General features: G+C 42.6%; 1 protein-coding gene across 7 annotated transcripts in view; it reads left to right on the top strand.

Moving 5' to 3' along the window:
* Positions 1 to 25093, top strand: part of ASTN2 (astrotactin 2) — an 849846-nt gene that overhangs the window by 265068 nt on the left and 559685 nt on the right. For all 7 annotated transcript variants that reach the window (XR_010382793.1, XR_010382792.1, XR_010382791.1 and 4 more), the window contains one exon: positions 14717 to 14824. Coding sequence is in view for 4 of the 7 variants with exons in the window: in XM_064490458.1 (XP_064346528.1) it covers positions 14717 to 14824 (108 nt within the window). In the remaining 3 variants the exon portion in view is untranslated. The remainder of the gene's footprint in view (positions 1 to 14716; positions 14825 to 25093) is intronic.

Below are 25093 nucleotides of genomic sequence, written 5' to 3'. Positions count from 1 at the left end.
TTTTAGAATCACTTTGTCAATTTCTACCCAAAAAAGAAAACTGCTGAGATTATAAGTAGGATTTCATTTCACCTAAAGGTAAATAGGGCATAAATGATGTCTTAACAATATTGAGTCTTGCAATCCACAAACATGGTATATTTCTCTGTTTATTAAGGTTTTCTTTAATTTCTCTTAGCAGTTTCATGTTGTTTTCATCGAGGAAATCTTGTATGCCTTTTGTTAAACTTATTATTAAGTAGTTTAGAGTTTCTTGCACTGTTGTTTGGAATTGTTTTTTAAATTTTATTTTCCAGTTGTCTACTGCCAATATATAAAAATGGAATTAACTTTTGTATATTAAACCTTCATCTTTCAACCATGCTGAAGTCACTTATTCTAATGGTTGTTTTGTAGATTTCTTATAATTATGTTTCTAAATAATCATGTTATCTGCAAACAAATATAGTTTTATTTCTACCTTTTTAATCTGTATGCTTTTTCTTTCTTTTTCTTGCCATATTGAAATGGCTGAAATAAAGATGTTTCTGTGTGTTTGATTTTCAGTCATTTGACCATAAGCACAGGTTTTTTTTTTCCTCTCATGTGTATCCTGTTCCCTGAGCTTTAAGAATTTTCTAGTTTATATCTTATACTAAATTTAGTACATTTGAACCATTATTTCTTTAAATTAAAAAATGATTATTCTGTTTTCTCTCCTTGCTGTCTATGGCTCCATTTATCTATATTTATAACTATTGATATTGTCCCATGTCTTTCTTTAACATTGTTTAATTTTTTTTCAATCTTTCTCCTCTTCAGATTAGAGAATTTGTATTAATTTATCCTCAATGCCAATGACTATTTTCTCTGTTATTCATTCTGTTAATCCCATCCAGTGATTAAAAACAATGCATATATCTTTCATTTTTTGCTTCTAAAAATCTTCATTTGCTATATATATGTGTGTGTATAATTTTCTTGCTCATAAGTCCTGTATTTTTTGTTCATTATAATTATCTTCTTCTTTACCCCACTGAGCTCAATTATAGTAGTTGTGTTGAAGTCTTCGTCCATCTGGATCATCTTAGATTGGCCTTTGCTAATTGTCTTTTCCCTTGGGAATGGATGAAACTTTCACTATATGTTGAATCATTTTGGATTGAATTCTAGAAATTGCGAATTTATTGTGTGAAGATTCTTGGATTCTGTTTCTCCAAGGAATGCTGCTGTTTTGTTTTTGCAGGCAATGAACTTGGTTAGGCTCCAACTGTCTTGCCTGTGGTGAGCAGCAGCTCAAATTCGATTATTATTATTTTTTTCTTGAGCTGATCTATTTGGAGTCTCCTTTACACATTGTGTGGTTCACAGGTCAGCCAGAGATGTGGGGAGAGATTACACACAGATTATGAGACCCTTCTCTGGGTCCCTCTATGTTTTGTTTTGTTTTGTTTTGTTTTGTTTTGGATTCCTCCCTCACTCCCTGGTGGCCTTGGTTGATCTGGGGTCCGTCCACTGGCTCCTCAGTCCAGAAGGACCTTTGTCCTGGTGTTTCAGTTGGCCTGAGATGTACTGCCCTAGACTACTGACATGACCAAGCCTGAAACATGAGAAATTCCCCTGATGCTACCTGCTTTCTCTAAGTTTCTACTCCTTTCTAGAACATACCTGCTTTTATTTACTTTCCAGAGCCTTAGGTAGTGTTTTGTTTGTTTGTGTTTTATCCAAAATTTATTGTTGCTATCTACAAGAGGGTTGGTCTGCTAATATCTTACTCCTTTATGTCATAAGCAAAATCTCTGCTATAGTCAGTAATTATCACTTTATAATATATAATTTGTTTTTTACCTTCCTTTCTCAAAATTGATATTGGACAGACACAAGTATTTTCTTCAATATTTTATCATCATCAAGACCCATTTAATATTCCATCATAATTCGTTATTCCCCTCAAGTTATTTAAGGCTATTTTCCACCTTTTTCTATTTTTATAAATAACACTGCATTATGAGTATAATGCTGCATAAAGCCTTTTCTGTATTTAGGATGGTTTCCTTAGGGTGAATTCCCAGAAGTGGGTCAAAGGGATGGACATTTTTTAAGGCTCTTTTTTATATTGCCAAATTGCTTCCCAAAAGGGCTGTACAAATTTGCACTGCTTGCAGCAATTTAGGAAAATGATCATTTCATAAAACCCTTGCCAGCACTGGATATTATTAAACCAAGAAATAACATTTCTATTTCAAGAGATGAAAAATTACAACCAAGAATTTATGAACACATATACAGATAATATTTTAATGGCAGAGGATAGATTTTTCTGGTTCTATGACCAGAGACTCTAAAATGAAATAGATGTGTTACAGAGAGGAAGACTCTGAAAAATGAAATTCTGAACAAATAATCACAGAAAACTACAATGAAGGAGGAGTTTGGGGAGCATAGAGGGGGAAGCTGTATTTGCACAGGAAACTAACAGAGGGGGGAAAAAAGGCCAAATATATGTAACAGTTTAGCCTAAATTTATGAAAATACTCTCAGAAAGGCTGAGATTTCAGATTTGTCCATGCATGGTGGGCAAATTTGAAAGGAAATAAACAGAAATAAAACAAGCTTTTGAAATTGCTTTTGGAACAATAAGAACAAGAAAATGATTGTCCCATTGCATGAAACAACTGAAACCTTATTACCAGATGAAAGTATAAAACTAAATTCATTCTGAGTCTGTCAGATCTGTCACTTATAGCAAGAAAAAATCTGAAAAGTAGGAAAGGGAGAATAAAGATGTTTCATAAGGAATGGAGTTCTAACACACAGAGGAGGAACTAAGTACTCACTTTGAAGTGTCTGCCTCAATTTTGGTCTCAAACCTAAGCAAATTACTTTTCCAGGACTAAAATAATTTGAAGATATGTTTTCAGAACCACAGAGTTATACTTTTGGATGAATCAAGGTAGGTAGAGAGGCTTCCAAAATTCTGAAAAGGGAGAATCTAATCATGCTTTTGAATAGGTGGTAAAGCATTTTTGAAACTTGGTTGTGTTTCTTAAGAACAATAAGATCATATGTCAAACTTACATAGTGAATATGTGGGAACAGGAGCTGGGAGCACTAGAAGCCACCTTGGGTTCACTAAGAAAAAATTATACCAGGCAAATTGCTATTCCCCTGTGGATAGATTTGTTGCACAGGAAGATCAGGGAGATACCACAGAACAAGATCTCTGATTGTCAGCAGGACATTTGACAAAGCTTCTCAGGTCTGTTGCTTTTTACATGTGTTTATCCAAATATTCTATCTTTCCCGTTAAGTACAAGTTCTATGATGGAAGAGACTATTTCTGTTTCACTTCCCACTGCATATCCTGGCATGTTATAGGCTCTCCATGAATATTTATTGAATGAACAATGTTTTTTTGTTGATTTGCAAAGGAGGAAATTGTAGAGTGCTTAATAGTATAGTCAGTTTTATTCAGTTACATGTTTCCAGAGAGTTTTCATTCAGGGCCTGATATCATTTTGAAGAGAGTCCTGTAGCCATGAGCTATCAAATTCTGTTCTCCACAAAGTTCTCTTCAACACTGATGTCCTCGCCTGAGATAAGGAAAGATCTGGCATGGAACCCTGAGAACAGCATTTACCAGTCAGACTTCCCAGTCCATCCCTTCTCGTTACTGCCTGTGTGGCCTTGCCAAAGACAGGTAATCCCTGCACACATCAGTTTCTTAATATTTAAAACAAAGATATCGGCAGCAACTTCATTATACTATTATATGTACTGTATGAATTTAACTTACACAAACTTCTAGTCTGTGGCTTGACATGTTGCAGACACTCAGTAACCCTTCATTCCTTTTCTTACCTCCTGCTCCTCTTCATATTTTTCCAGTTCATAGAGGGCATGTAGTTAGGGAATGATGAAAACATGAGATCACAGGATTAGGACCAAAAATATCCCAAGACATAAGAAGAAAGGGCCAGAACATATAGATAAAATTTGATAATGCAAATTGTTCTTTACTTTGGTTTTAGAAAATCAATTTTATAAATACATGATGGGAAAGACCAGATTTATTTGCTGTGTGTCTGAACAAAGAACCGAGGGCATACTGAATACAAGTCAGCTGCCAGGAAAAAAGAAACATTCCTGGGCTTCATTTTTGTAAGTCTCATGTTCAGAAAAGGGGAGGTGATAGCACACTTCTGCTCTGTGTAGGCCAGAACACACCTGGGTTAGCATGACTAGTTCTGGATATCAGAATCCAAGAAAGAGTTGAGTAAACTGGAGTAGAAAAGAATCTGACAAAATGAATTTGAAATATGGGATGCACATCAAAATCACTAAGATTGGAAAACAATGATTAGTGTTTTCACTCATCCTCAGTGTTATAAAAGATGTAGTGAATTAATCACTCCTATATACAGCTGATCAGGAAGAAACTGGTCGAACCTTTCTGGAGGACATCATGACAATATGGATCAAAAACTTCAACTATGTCAATACCCTTTGCCCAGCAATTCATCTTTTTACTCTCAAGAAAATTCTACACATGGATTTACAGGAATGTGTAAAAACATTTATCTTTAGGAATGTGTGATGCAATATTATAATGAAAAATTGGAAACAACATAAAATTTAAACAATAGGGAATTGATGAAAAATTATAAAACTTTGATAGAGTAGAATATATTGCAGGGATTAAAGGATATTGGAGTCAATACTTAATAGCATAGGGTAGTGTGTATGATATTTTATTTAGCTTTGTTTTGATTCCATAAGCTATCTCAGTTCATTTTTTTTTAAAAGGAAAAAAAAGAGGTAAACAAAAAGAAGAAAATATCAGTATTTAGAGAAAATCACTATTAACACTTTGGTGGATCTAGGTATAGGTACATGTATAAATGAACATATTGATATACATACACATCTAAATACAGATCTAGATGTATGCCTATGGCAACATATATGATATATGTAATTTATATAACAGCAAAAGAGTACCAAGCATATGATTGGATCCCCAAATGTATTTTTGACATAAAGGAGTAGATCAATATATGCTTAGATATTTTTAACAAAACTCACAAAATGTACTTCTTACGTTATAAGATAATAAAATCCAGTTTTAAAAACACACTCATATAAATGGTAAAAAAGAAAAAGAGAAGGTTAGTTGGGAGTAATAGTATTTGACTTATTATTTTCTTCTTTGTGCTTTCCTACTTTTTTCCCCCTCAGTGTTCTACAATAAATAGGCATTTACTCTATAACCCCCCCAGAAAAATCATAATTTTTGTAAAATGCATGATATAAGGAATAGCTAATGGTAGGACTATTTAGCTTGGATAGAAAGATTATAAATGGGCAAATAAGCAGTCTTCAGACAGCTGAAGTCCCATTGTATGAGGTCATTAAACAGCTTGAGCCTATGATTCCAAAAAGCTCGATAGAATCTGAAGGGTGGAAATGCAAGGAACTTGATTCCTGGCCAGCCTCACAGACCTGGATCTGCTCTCTTACTCTGTTGTACCTTCTGGACCTGCCACTGTATTTCAGTCTTTGCTCTGCCGTGTATAAGCTATGGGACCTTGAGCAAGTCACTTGTGGTGTCTCTGACTCTCAGTTTCCTTTTCTTTCAAATGGGGATAACAATATCTCATCCAGTTATTGTGAGAGTCCAATGAATTACTGTCTTTGGGAAGAAATTAATGTGTTGTTATGTACTATTTACTAGATGTTAACGCTTTTTAAAATTCATACAGTATGTTAGTAACAGGACAGACGTAAGACTTAGGTCTCTGGACATCCAGTTCATCTTTCCATTGCCCAGGTCTGCCACATGGTGATGGGTTGGAAGGAGTGTGGATATTTTTGTAGGACTAGACAAGGAGAGTGTTCTGGTTACCTTCTGCTGCATAATACACCACCCCAAACTCAGGCCTGCTCATGGATTCTAGAGTCAAGAATTCATAAACAGCAAGGGAAGATAGATTGTCTTAGATTCACAATGACCATGACCCCGCTGGAAATACTCAAACATCTGTGAGTGACTCAGGTGGCGGGAGGCTGAATCCACTAGAAACTTCTTCTCCCACATTTTTGCCACCCAGACTGAGGTGTCCTGAAAGCTGGTCTCAGTGTGACTGTTGACTGGACCACTTAAACTTGACTTCTCCTTGTGGCTAAGGGTTCTCACAGTGCAGTGGCAGTTTCCAAAGACGGAGTGATACCTAGAGAATCAGCATGTCAAGAGAGCCAGGCAGAAGCTGTATCACCTTTTATGATCCAGTCCTAGAGGTTATGCACAGCCATACCTCTTTATTAAAGACACATCCCCAAGGCAGCCCAGATTCAAGGGGAGAAAAATTAGCCTCCACCTTTGATAGGGAAGTGGCAGAAATTCCACTGCAGAAGAGGGAATGAGGAATTTTGTTTTGACTCTTTTTGGAAAATACAGCCTCCCAAAGGAAGCAGTGGGATATTCCAGAAGACAAAGCTTTGTTTTCATGAAATACTGAGTTAAGCTTGATTGGAGAGCTTCTCCTCCATAGGTAGTTCTTTGGGTCAAAATTTGGGGATAAATTGAGATTTGTCCTTTCTTGGATAGTGGAATGATCACCATATTACGCCAAAGGTCATGTAAGGAATAGCTTCAGCTGAAGCAATAAAGACAATCTATTAAAAAAAAAAGTAACTTTTATTAAATGTCTTTTTTAAAATTACCAACCTATAGATGTTCATTGCAGGAAAATTATAAAATGCAGATGAGCAACAATAAGAAAAATGTTTTAAATACTCCAAATTTTACTACCCAGGGAATAACCACTAGAACACCTTAATATATTTCTTTCAATATCTTTTTATGCATGCCTATATATATATATATGCATACATTTATATGCTTTATGTGTGTGTGTATTTTTAAAACAGAATAGGATCATTCTGCAATTACAGTTTTGCAATATGCTTTTTTAAGCTTGGTTCATAACCCTAGATCATGAACATCTCAAAATGACTTTTACTTTCCTCTTCTTTATTTTTTAAATTAAAATATATTTATTCTTTATTACACACACTCCGTGGAATTCACACCAAATATCAGGAAGTGTGTATAAATTTACACAAAGGGAATCCCTTTTTTGCATTCTTCTCTGTATACTTTTCTACTCCACAGTATATTAGAGAGAGGTTTGCATGTCAGTAAATAGAGATTTATGTCACTGTATTTAATGGTCTTATGAAAAATCTGTATTAGAAATATGCCAACATTTTTTAAGCAGTCACCTATAAATGGGTCTCTAGGTCATATCCATTTCTTTTTCTGAAATTATAAACAAATATATTTAATTATATTTTACCATAAAGATATTTTTTAACCATAAAGACCAACTTAAAAAAATTCAACATGAACCTCAAAGAATTCTGCAGAATCTTCTTCCCTAGGAATCAAATAAACCCGAGTCTGAATCCAGATCCTGCCACTTCCTGGCTATGTGACTACAGACAAGGAGTGCCACCTCTCTCAGCCTCTGTTTCCACCTTGGAGTTATAGGAATACAACTCGTCACCTCTGGGCAAAGTGCCTGGCACTGTGCTGGTGTATAACGGTGCCTGATGACTGGTAGCATTTGTGGTCAGAGCATCTGCAAGTGGTGGATGTGTGTGAACATCTATGGCTTAGCCCTAGAGCTCCAAGCAGTTATGAGCTGTGTGGTTTAGGGGGCATGGAAAGTTTAGCCACTTTTGTCCTCTTCCCATGACTGGTACCATTTGTATTCCCTGGGTGGTGGGGGTCAGATGGGCTTTTGCATTCCCAAGCTACATATTTCTCTATCTGGTGCAGTTCTGGGCAATCTAAAAATGCAATAGCGCTGTCACCAGCTCGAGGAAGACATGGAGTCTGAATAATTTAACATGTCACCACCATCCATCATGATACCAAGAGCACGGGAGATGGAGTGTGGAGGGGTGGGCCTACCAGGAGCTGACAGAACAGGTCTGTGAACAGGGCAGCCCAGTCAGGGAAAGTGGATTTTCAAAGAGCAATGAGTTAATTCTCAAGCCTGGGAAAGACTATGCACCTAACAACTGCTCCAGCCTTTTCCAGCATGGCTTTCGAGTGGTTCAAATGCCCTGATTTACCCCAGAGCAAACCTAGGGTCAGGTCTCTCTTTGCTACCAACTATCTATGTCGTCTTGGGGAAGCATCTAAAAACTTCTGAATATTTCAGTTTATTTATTAGCAAAATTGAGATCATTTTCATATAGAGGGCTTAGCATCATGTCTGGAATATCTTAATTGCATCCTCATTAGAAATTTGTTGTCAATTAATACATTCAGGGGTTTGTGCAACCAACAGCTCTACTTAGTTCCAGGACATTTCCATCACACCAAAAGGAAACCCCATACTAATTATCAATCACTCCTGATTCCTCTCCTCCCTCTGCCCAGCCCTGGCAACCACTATTGTCTCCTTCTATGGGTTTAGTTATTTCTCATGTTTTCTATGAATAGAATCATATGATATATGACCTTTTATGTCTGGATTTTTTAACTTAGCGAAGTGTTTTGCTAAGAACCAAAATGCTGTTTGCAAGGTCCACACATGTCGTAACGTGTCAGCATTTCTTTTATGGCTGAATAATATTCAACTGTATGAATATACTACATTTTGTGTATCCATTCATCAGTCGATGGACATTTGGGTTGCTTCCACTTTTGACTGCTGTAAGCAGTGCTGCTGTGAACACTGATGTCCAAGTATTTATTTGAATACCCTCTCCTCAGTTCTTTCGGGTATGCCTAAGGGCAGAATTACTGGGTCATGAGATAATTTTATGTTTAATTTCTTAAGGAACTGTCAAACTGTCCTCCACAGTGGCTGCAGTATTTTAGATTCCCAGCAGCAATGCAGGAGGGTTCCAGTTTCTCTACTTCCTTTCCAACACCTGTTATTTTCTCATTGTTTTGCTTATGGCCAACCTAGTGTATATGAAGGGTATCTATCTCATTGTGGCTTTGATTTGGATTTCCCTGTTGATGAATGACTGATCTTTTCATGACAACAGAAGGTTTTTCTTTGTTTGTTTTTTATTGAAGTATAGTTGATTTAGTGTTAGTTTCTGGTGTACATCAAATTGATTCAGTTTATATATATATATGTTCTTTTCCATTATGGTTTATTACAGGGTATTGAATATAGTTCCCTGTGCTATACAGTAGGACTTTGTTGTTTACCTATTTTATATATAGTAGTTAGTATCTGCTAATCCCAAACTTCTAATTTATCCCTTCCCACCCCCTTTCCCACTTGGTAACCATAGTTTGTTTTCTCTGTCTGTGAATCTGTCTAGAACAGAAGGTTTTTGAATCAGACAAAAGTCAGATTCAAATTTGTGGAGTCTACCATTTATGATTTGTGTGATCTTAGATAAGCAATATTGAGGTTTTGAAGGCTGGTTTGTCCCTCAGTAAAACTGGGATGGTGCTTACCTCTCAGACCCCGTGACAGGTATGGGTGGGATACTGCATACAAAGTGCCCAGAGCGGTGCTTAGCCTGCTGTGGTATGTGCTTGGCCCATCTTCATGGCTCCATCCCAAGCCACTCAGGACCAGAAGAGCTGGGAACCTGTGAAATGCGGGCAAGGGAGCTGCCGGCCCCTCTCCTTTCTTCTTGCCAGGCTCTGACCATTCTCACTTTCTCTCAGCCCCTAACTAGGAATACTTGAGCAGCTCTATATAATTAATGGTTGCACTTTAGGTCACTAAATCACCAATTTCATATTAAAATGCTAGCAGAGGGGGCTCTTTTCCATTCATCTGAATCATCTCCAAGTCAGTCGGTAATTGGCCTGTGGCCTCTTCAGATTATATGGACACTCAGAGGCTGTATGCCTTGGGTGGCTGCCACCTCCCTACAATGTCACTGAAGGCAGGGAGTCACCACTCCCACCCAGAAGCACATCCATTTCTTTTATGAAATGTAAACAAGCATTGACTAAATGAGGAGTGTACCCTTGCTCTCACTTCTTTGGTCTTTGTGCTAACTGTTCACATACACTGTCTCATTTTCCTCATAATGACCATATGATCGGAGAGCTACTGTTCCCCTTTTCAAGATGAATTCAGAGAGGTTGGGTGCCTTGCCCAAGCCCACAGAGCTAATAAGTGGGACCTAGGGTTATAACTCATATCGGACTCCAATACCCTAATTTCTTTGTGCAGAAGTGTATTACCTCTCATGACGCATAGATTAAACCAATGTAGAAACCTGCTAGACTCTAAGTGCCCAAGGGCAGAGACAATGACTATTGTCTTTTAATGGAATCTGAGCTACACCATTTTTCATCCAGGTCACATTATAGAAAAAGATTCAACACCTTAGTGGGGCCTGTGGCTTATTCACCTCTCTCCTGTGCCCAGGTTCCAGCCCTTAATTATACTTGGGAATCACATAAGTGCCTCTGGATCTGTGCTTTCCAATATAATGGGTGCTTGAAATATGGTTAGTCCGTGTTGAGATGTGCTGTGAGCATAAAAAAATACACTGGATTTTGAAAACTTGTGAATGGTATATAAAATATTTCATGAATAATAATTTTATGTTAATTACAGGTTGGAATGATGGTATTTTGAGTATATTAGTTAAATCCAGTGTATCCCCAAAATTAATTTCACCTGTTTATTTAATTTTTTTTTTTACTTTTTTACTGTGGCTACTGAAACATTTCAAATTACATGTGTCTTGCATTTTATTTTTATTGGACAGGTTGAGGTAGAGGCAGCATCTCTGAGCCTCAGTTTCCATTCTGAAAGTGGTACCTTGGTACTTATAGGAGGGAGATGAAGGTCAGAGGTGTGGGATTGGAGGAGGCACCTGGAGAAGCAGGGGCATAGTCTTGGGGTACATGAACATGTGGAATGATGGAGGCATCAATAAGATCTAGCTGAGTCTGACCAGAATTCCTACCAATAATACAGTTGCCGAGGTTCCAGGGAGGAGCAGTGGGAAGTGGAAAATGTGCCCTGGTGCTGGGGGCAAGTAACAGACCTGCTAATCCTCAGAGGTCAGGTCCTCAGGCTTTTGCTACCACGCTCCCTCTGCACACACTCACATGCACACTCACACACACTCACATGCACACACAATTTCTCAGCTAATTTTAGCCGTGAGGCAGGCTTTGTAGGCAGACCTGATTTCAATCCCAGCTTGCTCATTCACACCTCACATCACCTCTCTGAGGCAGGGCTTATTCATCTGTAAAACAAGGTTCATAATGCCTTCCTTGCAAGGATGGCTGTGGACATTAAATGAGGTTTTTACTCATATTTTATTGTACACAGCATGAGGGCTAAGGGAATACACTGCAGCCACTGTCTGGGTTTGAATTGTGGGTCTGCTGCTCACAAGCTGTGTGACCCTGGGCAGATTACTTAATTTCCTCATGCCTTCATTTCCTCATCTGTTAAAATGGGAATGAAAAGTTTAACCTACTTCCTAGGGTTATTGTAAGGATTAAACAAGGCAATGCAAGTAAAGGGTTGAGACCTGTGCCTGGCAGAGAGATGGTGCTGTGGAAGGGTTAGCATTTCTTATTGTATTAGAATTGCCCAGTAACTTTTCTGTACCCCCACCACTGGACTGTCCCAGTAAGGAAAGACTTGTCTGCATCCTATCTGCCATGTTCACCATGCAGGAGTGCAGCATGTCATTTGCTTGGGAGACAAAGGAAGAGGAGAAAGAGGAGGAGAGGAAGGAAAGGAGGGAGGACTTAGTTGGAATGTTTAAAAGGACTGCAGTGGCGTGAAAGGGGATGTGGGAAGGGCCTGGGGTAGACTCCTGACAGGCGACACCTCCCTTTTTCTCTGCTACCCAAACACAGCAGGAAGTATGACAGATGCTTCCTGTACATAAGGCAGCTATTTTATCACAGGCCTTGGTTTTCCCCTTGGCCAAGAATTATGCGTAGATGAAAAAAAGTCCTCCCTCCCTCCCTCCCTCCCTCCCCACTTCCTCTTCCTCCTTACCCCTCCCTCCCTCCCTCAGGCCCTCCCTCTTCCTTCCTTCCTTCCTTCCTTCCTTCCTCTTTCTGTAACAGTGAAATATTTTAATGGCATTTTTAGAAGTCTGCTGGTCTATGAGACCTCTGCTCTTCCATTGCTTCCAGAATCTCCATGGGGCATCTGCCAACTCCATTTCAAAGGAGAGTCTTTAAGTGGGGAATTGCATCTGGTAGAATCTGGAGTCTCCTGCTGTCTCCAGGCCCAACTCCTAGTTTCTGGGGATTGGGAAGGTTTGCACTGACGGATGGGGACAGACCATGTCCCTGAGACACATTTGGGGACAGTGATCAGATACTGTTCTCCTTCATACTCTACCATCCATTACAACATACTGTCTCCAAAAAGGAGGGTGGTGAGTATTAATTTTTCCATTTTATAGACTATTAAACTGAGGGATAGTGTCACGATGGTTAAAATTTTGAGCTTGGCCATCATTCATACCTGAGTACCAAGTTCAACTTCACTCATTGTTCCCAAATCACTTTCCCTTCCTGAACCTTGGTTGCTTCATCTATAAAGTGAGCATCATGTTGCCTCCCTCTTATGAGGACTGTGAGTTTGAATGAGATGACATATGCAAAGCTCATAACACAGCACTGGACACCTGGTGCTTAAAGGACGATCTGTCTTCCCTAAGCTTCCCTCTCAAGTTGCTTCCCAGGAAAGCAACTTGCATAGCAGAGAGCCAAGATTTGGAGCTGGGCAGTGTGGCCCTGAATTGTAGCTTTCCTGCTCATCAGTTGTATGACTTTTGGCAGGTAACTTCACCTTTGCATGTCTCTGTGTCTTTGTATTATTGTCTCAGTTGCTAATTACACCTTCCCCATGAATGTGTCATGATGAGGACTGTATGCAATAATGTATAGACATCTTCTGGGTACTTAGTAGATTGCTGAAGACGTTGCTGGAATGAATAAATGCATAATAATTGTATAGCAGAAAGTGTGTCTGAAAGTGGGATTTCTGTGTATTGAACATCATTGCTGATGCCCCAGCAGAGGAAATGACAGAGTAAATCCTTACATGGACTGAATAACATTTCCCTCTAATTATGCTTTGCTTTTCTTCAGGTGGAGGTTTTGCAGTAGCTAATAGGTTTGCATGGTGCTTGAGCCAAAAGATACACAGCATATATAGGGAAAGGTATCTTCCTCCATCTCCATCCTCAGCCACTTACTTCTCCATCCAGGACAACCACGTTTACCAGATCCTTGAGTGTCGTCCCAGAGATAGTCTGTTGATGTAGGCATCTGAGCTCCTTCCACTAAACAGTTTTCCAAACCAAGGTCCCTCTTGCTCCCTGCTCTGCCCACCCCGCACCCTCACCATGCTCTGAGGCTCTCTTGTAGCCATTTCCTCTCTGGGATAAAGAGTTTCCCGACCCTTTCAGCCTTCTTTTTCCACATCCTGCACTTTTTTTTTTTTTCACAATAAACAGAAAGAAAAGCACAGAGGAAATAAAACTTACCCATATTTATCCCTGTAGAATTAACTGCTATTAGTATTTTGATGTATTTCTTTCTGGGCTTTTTTCTTTATTGTTTCTGTGATCAGCTGTTCGCTGCATATGGAAGCCTTGCCCTTTCCCCTCCATGTTCCTCTGAGTTTGTCTCTGAGGCATCCCTTGCGCTCATCTCTTCCTCCACATCCTCACCACCCCTGGCCTTACCCAGACCCCCACCTCCTCTCACCTGGGCCATCGCTGAGCCTCCTAGCTGCTTGCCCTCCCTGGCACCCGTTCTGAGACCTGTGAGCCACCATCATGTCCTTCCTGGCATGTGCAGCTGATGAACTGATTCTCTTGCTTCAGAAGCTTCCGTGACATCCCAAACTTAGTCCCTGTCCTCGGTGTGGCACTCGGGGACTTCCACTCCTTCCCAGTCAGCACTCCACCCCTGCTGCCTCCTCCCCCCCGCCCCAGGGATGCTCCAGCTCTTATCTCTCCTTCCAACTCCATTTTCCACCATGGAAGCCCCATCCATCCTTCCAGCCCTGACCTCAATCTCCCTTCCTCTGTAAAGCCTTCCCGGGCCCTCCATGCTGGGATGGATTGCTCTCTCCCATCTTCCTGGTGTCTCACTGTTTGGGAAACATGGCCATGAATTAGATTAAAGGCTCCTTAGGCTCCCGTTTGTCCCTGTGACTGGCTTATGATCCCCTGGCTGGCAAGAACCGGTGGTATCTACCTTTGCTTCTCCCGTGTCTGACTCTGGGCCTGGCGTATAGTAAGCACTTGACTGAAATGTGTGTGAAATTAAGTTGCCTGGAGTGTTTCCTTAGAGGCTGGATCATCATAGCAATATACCTATCAGTTACTCAACACCCACCCCAGCCGGCAGGGTCTTTTTCGTATCTTATCTCCTTTAATCTCCAGAGCAACCCCACAAGCTTAATAGTGATGGTCCCTGACTTGGAAAGAAAGAACCCAGGGCTCAGAAAGATGAGGCATCTCCTCAAGGTCACACAGCCCCGAGGCTGCCAAGCCCATAGTTAGAACCCAGATCCACATCACTGCAGAGCCTGAGCTCCTCCTGTAAATCATGCCGACTCCTGGGTCCCTTGGGATTTACAGAAAAGGGTCTGGGGATGGGGTTGCTGACCTTTGGGACGGATGAGGGATTTAATAGCTTCTGGAGGCCTGTGATGACAGATGGATTGTGCTTCCTGCACAGGGGGCATCAGCTTTGGGAGGACCAAGGGGACGTCGGGTTCAGAGGCAGATGACGAAACGCAGCTGACGTTCTACACGGAGCAGTACCGCAGCCGTCGCCGCAGCAAAGGTAACGGAGTCCTTGGGAAGGTTCCAGAACCAGGGTTTTAGGAGGAAAACCTGGGAAGCAGATTCTGTGCTTCTTGACAAACCCTGGATTTTCTTCAGCCTGGTGCTGATCCAGTTAACCCTGAGCTTGGCATTCAGTACCCTGATTGCCCATCTTTTATTTGCTTTCTTTCTTACCCCATTTTTCAAAGGATTTGGGGATTTTTTTAAGTTTATGCATTTTTTTACAAAAAAAATCATCACAATAGAGAATCAGATGGAAAGGAAAATAGGAGTAAGGAAAGTTATTCAAACTCAGCTCAGATGTGTGCACGGTAATCCATGCCGTGCTGTGTTGTGAAGTTCTTAGAAGGAGCTGACAGCTTAACTCAGAGATTCTTAGCAACCAAAGTGCAAAAGGTAACGTACTCAGCAGTAGAATGCACAGGGTCTATGTGATAAAACCAGCATTTATTCAGGAAATGGTGTTTATCTGACACAGAGACCAGACAGAAAGTTATTCAGTTGGTTTCTATAAACAGGACTCCTTGTGACTCTCTAGACAGTGTGTTTTCAGCGGACAGAATCAGTGTCAAGACATAATTTTTTTTCTCACAATGCCACTTAATGTCAGGATATGTCAGAATGCTGAAGTGGAACCCCCTTAAAGAGCTAGACCTTGTGGCCGAGTTCCATCGTTCTCTCTGGTAAAACGTGCTCTGGAGAGAAAATGGATCATATGTCAAGCAGTCACCTGGGAATAGGACGCCTCATCCTTGAGTGTTTTAGAAGGATGACAAAGTAGCAAGTTCAAGATTGCAATCTTGGGAGAGAACTTAGGGTGCAAACATGTATTCCATGCCAGTGATTAAGGGCAGATCCATGGGCTTAGACCAGGCCCTGGAGAGAAGGGAGGTCCTCTGACAAACATGATGGCAGCTAATGCAGGCATGTGGCAGCCTATGCCCCCCACCACCACCACCTCCAGCTCTGCACGGAAGTGGGCTGAGGATGTACCTGTGGTAGAGGAGAGGAGGGGAAGTCTTCTTCACAAAACAGCCCTACCCATGTGTGATGGACCTTCAATAGGCATAGATCACATAGCTTCTCTGGGTGCCTTTGGCTGCTGGGCAAGTTATCTACCCACCCAATACATCAGTTTTCTCTTCTGTGAAATGGGCCTTGGAACTGTCTCATTGACTCAGAGATGAATTTTGGTTCTGTTTAAAAATGTATCATGGCACCTGATACATACTAAGGGCACATAAAGTGGACATCATTCATGTTCTTTCGGTTCTGTTTGTTGCTTTCCATATCTCTCTACTCCTGGTGCCTTTCACCACAAAGGCCCTGTAAGGAGAGTGTCTCCCTTGACACATCACCTGGGATGGCCTTGCAGCCTCTGCAGATGTTAGAATAAGTGGGCCTGCCTCTTACACTTCCCATGCCTCAGCTTTCTGGTGTCTGCTGCATTGGAAATTTAGAAGTTGGTGATGGATGATTCTTGACCTGTCTTCTTCCTCTCCCAGTACAACAGCCAGAATTAGGGCTGGGGGAGTCGGTGGGTCTCCTCTGCAGGACCGGGCTCTTTACAGCTAACTGGAAAAGCATCCATCATTGAGCGTGCCCCTCGTAAACTGGAGTTAAACTTAAAAAAGAAAAGCAAAGGCAAGCCGCAGGACTTGAGATAAGCAATTTGGCCCAGTACCTCCATACACTCCAAAAGGCAGGGCTGTGTTTCCAGGATGACAGGGATGCCATGGGCTGTGATGCACCCCATGAACACACACACCTTCCTTCCCTTCCCCTCCTGCCAGTGGAAAACAAAAGCTGCTTCGTCCCTCTCCTCCACTTACTGTCCACTAATAGCAAGTCCCTCTCCCTCCACCTCCGGTCCCACCACGTCTTTCTCCGTCTCCTCTTCTTTCTCCATATTTTGAATTTGTTTGCTTGCGTATTTCTTATCAATCTTACTTCTTTTTTTTTTCTTTTACTCTTCTCCTTCCTCTCTTCTTTCCTCCCTCATCTGTCACTGCTTCCTTCTCCTCATTCTTCTGTCTTTTCTTTTTTTGTGGGTTTCTTTTTATTGTTTTATTGAGGTATAGCTGATTTACATTGATGTGTTAGTTTCAGGTGTCCAGCGAAGTGATGTAGTTACACATACATAACTGAAAATGTAATATATACTTTTCATTATAGGTTATTACAAGGTATTGAGTATAATTCCCTGTGCTCTATAGTAGGCCCTGGTTGTTTAGCTCTTGTATATAGTAGTGTCTTTTTTTTTTTCTCTCCTGTGTCCCTCTGTCTTCTTCTCTCTCCTTTTTTTGTCTCTTCTGTTCCTCCCTCTCCTCCGACCACTCTGCTCTTTTCTTCAGCTATTTCCTAGTGAATCCTTCCTTCTTTTCTCCTTCCCTTATTTTCTTCCATAAATATGTCAAATACTTGTTAAGCACCAACTATGTGTCTGACACTCTTCCAGGCAATGGGGACAGAAACCAAGCAACAATTTTTAAAAGCCCTGCCATCGTGGAGTTTGTATTATATCAAAATATAAACATATGAGATGGTGGCCAACGCTAAGGAGAAAGAGTACAACAAGGGAGGAGTTTGAGGGAGTAAGGAAGGGACTGCAAGTTTAGGTTCCCTGAGCACGAGTTACCTTACTTTTCTGCAGGGTCACAGAGAAAGCACTCCTGACACTGTGGTTGGTGTTGTCAAGGTTATTGCTTCTGTTGCCACTGCTGCTGTGGTTGGTTGTTTGTTTAGCATAGAGGGTGAACTTGGTCTGGGCAAAGCCTCTGCTCCAGCCAGATGAACTAGAGCCCAGTACCCAGGACTGTAGACACCACGGTCACCCGGGAAAGACTGTGACCTTTCCCTGTTTCATATATATTGTACAGGAGTCGGGGCACCTTCAGTGCTCATTACCCTGATGGGAAAAATGTATGATGCAGAGGTGAGCTGGGGGAGGTTTGGGAGCCCTTGAGGGTGAGAGGGCAATGGAGCAGAGTATTAAGAGCATGGATTCTGTGGCAGGCTCCCTGAGTTTAAACCCCAGCCCCTCTGCTTACTAGAGATGCCATCTTGCACATGAACCTTAGCCTCTCTCTGTGCGTTAGTTTCCCAATCTAAAAAAAAAAAAAAAGCGGACAGGAAAAGTAAAGCCCGGAGGGGTTGTTCTAAGGATTACAATTAGTGAAGCATGTAGGTGGGGTTAAGGAGGGGGAGAAGAGGTCGTGGTGGAGCCAGGCTGCCGAGGAAGAAGCACCCTAGGACTGAGTGTGTGCATGAATCTCAGATCTGCTGCCAACGTGTGGTGTGACCTCAGTCAAGTTACACCCCTGATCCAGGCCTCTGTTCTTACCTGAACCTGGGAGAGTTTGGCCTCTGAGGTCCCTTCTCACTCATGCCAATGGGACTGGCTGTGTGTCTGGAAATGTATCTGGCTTCCCACTCCCTTGCAGCATGTCTGCCCCATACCACCGCGCCTTCACTGGCCAGTGCCTCTCCTTTTTCCTGGTTCTCTTTTTGGAGAAGGTGTCTGTCCCTGGCATGAGAGTAGCCTCTATCATCCATCCTGTTTCACTGTGCCTTCATCCCCAGCCTGCCTGAACCCCCGTCATCCCTGCCCATTTCCCAGCCTCTGCTACCACCATCCCAGCTCTTCTTTAGAAAATGCAGTGAGTCAGCAGTTCCCGCTGGTCTGCCCGGGGCCATGCAGGCCAGCCAGGCTATGACCCAGAAGAGACGATAAAGTACAATGAGGTAGGGGGAGAAAGAGCTGAATATACCAGGAAAGGCGGACCCCTATGCTGTTTGCAAACAGAGCTCCTAGCATTTGAAGTCCATATTAATTCACCATCTGAAATCCATCTGAAAATAGGATCTGGATTGTGTTCCCCAAATCTAGGGCCATGTGGGCTTGGATCGAGGCATTTGACTGTTGCTGTCTTTGAAGTATTCAGAGGAAGCTGGGACTCTTGGGTTACCCGACAGTGACAGGAACAGTGGTTTCTAGTCCTAGACTTGTCACCAGCTTTTTGGGTGAGTCTCCAAATCACTGCCCCTCTCTGAGTCTCACTTTCCCAATTGACAAGAAGAGATGTTCAATCGAAAATCATTAAATTCTGGTTAAGGTCTTCCTGAGGGTCCTGCTGGGGGCCGAGTCGTGCTGGGAAAGATGTTAGAAGACTTTGGAAGACAGAGTATAACCAGATGTTATCCCAGCTTGGAGGGAAAGGAAAGAGATGGAGGAACACTGGAGATATCTGAGAGGGCTTCCTGAAGGAGTTGAAGCTGAAGAGTGACCTGGGCCCAGACTTGACTCTGTCACTATTCATCCACATAACATGAACAATGATCCTAACATTTCCGTCTGTAAGACAGGGTAGCAATGCCTCCCTCTGAGGGTAACTATGGGGATTGAATGGGAACTTGAGGATCTCCTTTATAACTATAACTCCTGGCAACAAGATCTCTTTCTTCATGACCACCATCCTAATGCCTGTCCCCTGCATCGTTTGCTTAAAAGCGATGAAAATCACCTTCTCAGTGGTCTCACTTACTGTTCCTAATCCATTCTCAACCCTGCAGCCAGAGTGCTCATTTTAAAAATGTAAACAGGAATCATGTTGCTTCTTCTCTGCTTAGAATTAATCTGTCCTTCTGCATTTGGGGTGAAGTGTGAACTTCTTGCTGCACCTCCGAGCCCCTGAGTGGTCTGGCCACGTGCATCTCTCCAGGGCTTTGTCTGCTCTGCTGCCCAGGCCTCTTCTCCAGCACTCCCCCGTCTGTCCTTCCAGAACCTTCGCAAAATGTTCTCTCCTGGAAGGCTGCCCCCTGCCCTCCAACTCACTCCCACTCACTCTGACATCTCCACTTAAATGGCGTGTGTCAGCTAAGCCATCCCACACCCTTTTCCCTGTTTCATTCTGCACCCGCTTCTGTGCTGTTCCCTCGGCTGACTTCATCACCCCTGTAATTTTACATTTACCAACATGTTCTCTGGGCAGTGTCTGTACCCTCCACTGAACCAGAGGCTTCACAAGGGTAGGCACATAGATTGCCACTTCTACCAGCTTTCCATCCCCACACCAAACACAGAGATGGGTCCATATTTTTAATTCAACTTTGGATTCATATTTTTGAACAAAAGAGTGATAAATGAATGAATGAAAGAAATTCCTAGTCGAGTGCTCGAATTATTACGCGTGCTCAGGGTGGATGCTGGTTTACGGCCTGGCCCCTCTTGTTTTCTCTCACTCCATCTCCAGTTACTGGGACCAAAAAAAAAGGTTTCCTCTCCTTTCCCCTTCTTTTTACTGCTCCTGGTGAATGGAACTGTGGCCTCAGCCCTGCCCGTTCTTCCTCTTCAAGGCCATCAGGGAAGGATGTGCTTAGTAGCTGGGGGAGGGCCCGGGTACTGGTGCTGAAAGCCCACTCTGCCTGGCTTCTTTGGGCGCAGTTGGACCGAGTGCAATTTACTGGGATGTGACAAGTCTGGGAAGGTCCCTGGCAGAGAAGGATGCACCCAAGGCTGAGGGTAGAGAGAGGACATGGAGCGGGAGGAGAAAGGAAACACCTCACCGTTTTTTCCTGCCTCGGTCTCTCTCATTAGCATGTCCCATGGGAGAAATAAAAATGGCATTAGATTCAGCCAGACCTGCCTATGAATCCTGACTTCTCTTCATCTGCTTTTTGTGGCTGTGGATCGGCCTTTAACCTCTGGGGCACTTCTGTTATAGAAAATAGAGCTGTGGGCACCGACCTCACAGAATGAGTGAGTCCAGAGAAGGAAGGTTCCAGGACTCACCCAAAGGTGTTCGAGAAATTTTGATTCTTTCCCGCTGAAGTTCCCCTTCCCTTGAACACAGTCTGCACCCCAAACTAAATCAGCTAAAATCTCATTTTTGGCAGTGAGATCTACTGGAAAAGATATTTATGATATAGTCTGAGAATCAGCGCTAGCTTCTCTGAGTCTTGGGTTCTTTGTCAGGGAAATGGGACTGCTATTCAAAGGTGTCTTGGGTGGCCAGGTAGAACCCCCTCCCAAAGCAAAGAGCTGGAGTAATCAAGATGGTGAGTAAGCAGAGAGGAAGAAAGAAAAAGTGACTGAGAAACAGAGACCGAGAGACCACAATATGTGTGTCTGGAGGGATTTCCCTAGTCAGGAACCAGCAGCCTCTCTTTGTAAATGGTTAATTAATGAACGTTTCCAGCTTCGCAGGCCACGCAGTCTCTGTTGGAACTCCTTGACTCTTCCACTGTACCTTGAAAGCTGCCACAGACACAGGAATGAACATAAATGCATCCTAATAAGACTTTATTTCCAAAAACAGATGCTGGTCCAGATTTCACCAGTGGCTTGCAGTTTGCCGAGCCCTGACCTAAACTGTCCAGAAAGCACAAGTGAAATCTCGCAGTGCTTTGTGAAATGGATCTGATCTCATGTCTTCACGGTCTTGCTGCCTAAAGGAGTCTCTTTGCCAAGCAAAGAGTTCTACTTTTGGCCAAGTAAATAACCACCCAATCCATCACTTGTTTGACGTTTGCCAATTCTGATGGCATTTGACAGCGTTAACTAATTAAGGAGTTGATACGACAGGTTCCCACTGGGCAGAATTTCACCTCTATTATCCAGAGATGACACTACATCCAGCAGAAGACACTGGACTCACAGTCAGGAGATGTATAGTCAAGTTTGTACCCCCGACCACTAACTCACTCAGTGACCCTTGGCCAGCATGTGCCCTCTTGGAGCCTCAGGTTTCCTATCTATGAAACAAAAATATTTACATCTCATTTCATCAAGTCCAAAGCTCATTCTAGTCTAAACGACATTTAGGGAATGAGCAACCTTACTAAGCATGATGCTGGGCAGTGTGGGCAATGGGCCTTGGGCCCCCAGCCTCCGAGTGGTAATAATTTCCTTGGGGGGAAATCCAGCTCACACAGAGGAGCGATGCTGATCAGGATAAGCCAGTGTATAATTGTAGGTCCAGATGAGAAGTGCAGATGGCTTGTCCAGCCCCAGGCACAGTGCTGAGCAGAAGACAGAGCAGCCACAGCTGCAGCTGATTCCAGCAGGGAAAGCACCCAGCATGGACTTCCCAGCCTAGCTCTGCGAGGGTGGCTGTGTGGCCTGGGGCGAGTCTCTCTCACTCTCTGGACCTCTGCTGGTTGCTCAGCCAGTTGGAGAAACCCAGGTTATGTGATTCCCAATCCCATGCACTTTCCTCTAAGCTTTGCTGACTAGTTCCCAAAGAACCAGGGCATAGATGCCTCCTGGTTTGAGTTATTTCTTTGTTTTTAGTTGCTTGTTTTAATTGGACAGTTCTTAAGCTGAGGTTTTCTATAGTGATAAGAACTATTGAATTGTAGGCAAACCTTGCTATGGATTTGTGTTTTTTTTTCTTTTTGATTCTCCCCTGCCAAAACACACACACACACATATGCACACACAGAGTTTAATCATGTTTTAGAGGAAAATGGACAAGTGAGGGAAAGTTCAAGCCATATCTGAGAAGAGGAGGCCTTTGGGGATGGAGAGTAGGCGACTGTTCTGAAATATAATCTGAGAATGCCTGGATGGAGCAGAGACCCCAGGAAGGGGGAATGGGGTGGGATGAAAGCTGAGCGTCAACAGAACAGAACCTGCCAAGTATGAGGGCAGAGGACATGTTTGATTTATTGAACTCTCTCTACACTGGTCTATGCTCTTTATATGCACCACCTTATAGAATTCCAGTAATACCATGGGAAGGGATTATTTTACTTCTGTTTTATACCTAAGGAAACTGAGACTTAGAACACGTCCTTGAGACTTCCATGAGGTGAGGGTAGCTGAGATTTGGACTTAAGCTCTTTGGTTTCAAAATCTGGACAGACTATTATATGATTGAGATAATGCGAGTGTGTCCCTCAGTACCTAGCACTAGATCTATATTAACAAGACAGGAGGTATGTACACATGTCTGTGCTGGTACAGAAAGCTTGATCTGACTTCTGAGAACATCCTGGTGTAAGCTCTGTAACCCTCCACAGAGCTTCAGTCCAGGAGGGGCTAGGACCAGGAGTAGGGGTGGTCAGAACTAGCTCAGACACTGAGAAGTTAGTTCAGTATAAAGGAAAAAAGGCAGCATCCTTGGGGACCCACCCTACCAGGGCACTACTGCCAGTGAGGGTCCTGGTATTTGGTCAGGGAGGAAAATACATGACAAAGAGATCTTCTAGTTTCCCACACCCATTTGTGAGAGCCAGTTTTGCTCATTATTCCCAACTCTGCTATGAGTCAAATCATTTTGGTAGCTTATAATCAACCATGGTGGAAGTATTTATACTAGGGAAGTTGGCAAACGCTGCAATGGAAGCTTCTCTTTCCTCCTAAGAGAGCCCATTGTTAAATATTTACCATCATGCTAGTAGGAACTGTAAGAAGTAAGATTTTCGCCACAAGCTCAAGTGCACGGACTTCTTTCTAGAAATTGAGTAATCCGGAATCTTTCCCAGAGGACAATGCAGTAGGCCTGGGACAAAGCAAACTACCAAGTTCAAGGCTCTAGGTGGAAAATCTCTTTCCAGGAACAGAAGACAGGGTCAGCTGGGGAGGCTGGATATTTAAGGCCTGTGTAGGAGATTGGAGACTCTGGGGCAGCCTACTTGAAGGAATGATGAGTCCTAGAATCTGGGTCAGATCAGAGCCAATGGCAGAGCAGGTGTCCTCAGCTCTGTGGTAGAAAGGAACATCAGAGCTGGGCAGTCCTCTGGCTTAACTGAACCTCAGAGCCACATGGAGAACTTAAAATACAAAACACCAGTTCCAAATGCTTATTTCGGACTCATTCTATGGGAATATCTGGCCAAGAAAGGGGTCTGGGTATTGGTATAAAATCCTTTCCAGATTCTAGTTTTGAGCCAGAGTTGAGAAAAACCGCTCTACTATTTCCTTGACATATTAGCCAACAGTTCATCCCTGTTCCTATTCTGGAATTGGCTCCCACCGAGGGTATCTCCCTTGCCCAAGCCAGGAACTTGATTCACAGTTACAGGATGAATAACAACTTATAGCAACCATTTATTGAGTGTCACTTCTGTGCCAGGTCTATTGTATATTCACCAATCATCCTCTGTGATCTATTACTGTCCTTGTCTTTCTATGCAAAAGAATGGAACTAAAACCAGGCAGAGTAAATTCTCCAAGGTCATAGAATCAGGAAGTTGCAGGGTTGAGTCTGGAACCCCATTTCAGTTGTTTCCAAAATCTGTTGTCACCATACCTCAGTATGACCCCCCTAGGGGAGTCATATAGATTTTATCTCCTTCCTCTTTCCCATAACTCATGCCCTGATAGTTAGCTGTTTGTGATTTGTGTTAGGTGGATACCTTCCTCCAGAAAGTTCCAGCAGCCCATGCAGGCTTTCTGGACAGATTCTAGTTTCTCTCATGAAGAAATGAGAATGGAAGTTTGGATTTCTGTTACTGAAAGAACAGTAAAATGCAGAAACCTACCTTTGATCCACACCTGCATTTGGCCCTGTTTAATGTGGCATTAGAGAAGAGGACATTATGTATTCCGAAATTGTTATAGGCTAAAAAAGCGCCTGTCTGATGTCTCTCTTCTCTCTCTTCCCTCCAACCTCAGAGGAAATAGACATTATTTTGTTGTTGTTTTCGTTGTTTTTTCTCTTAAAGGTCCCTCCCAGACTACCTGTCCCCAGTCTGCAGAGACATCAAGCACTCTTGGCAAATGAGGGTTCCTGGAATGCAGTGAGGGAGCCAGACAACTTCAAAAACTCCCTCCCCAAGCTCGTGACGGTCCCTAAAATACTATTTAAATTGTTCTTCTTTCTCCTACTCCTTAGTGATGCCAACCAGCTCAGCACCTGACAGCCCAGCCTCCAAAGGAGGGAGACAGCTGTCAGGAATCAAATGGGAGACCAAAGGCGATAAAGCAAACATGTCGTTTTTAGTTGCTTACACTAGCGAGAAGGAATAATCAGTCTCTCTCGCTTTCTTGTTTTTCAACTAGGCTCAGCAGGATTTCCCCCTCTTTTCCTTATGCTGAGGGATTGTGACTCTCTGCTTCCCGTCCAAGCATGAGCGCTCTGTCATCTCCTTTTTTTTTGCAATCCTATGCGATAGCTGGGATTCTTCTGCCCTGCAAAACTCTTTCCTAGATAAAGAGGTGAAATGACCAGTCGTGATTGCGGGCCGTCTACCAAATGCCCTGTGAAATGCTTGTGTGCACGACCTTATGTATTCCTGACTCTTAGTTTAGGTGATCCTGGAC

The sequence above is a fragment of the Camelus dromedarius genome, chromosome 10 (assembly GCF_036321535.1).
Source record: "Camelus dromedarius isolate mCamDro1 chromosome 10, mCamDro1.pat, whole genome shotgun sequence".
Lineage (NCBI taxonomy): Eukaryota > Metazoa > Chordata > Mammalia > Artiodactyla > Camelidae > Camelus > Camelus dromedarius.
This window is presented reverse-complemented; position numbering and strand designations above follow the sequence as displayed.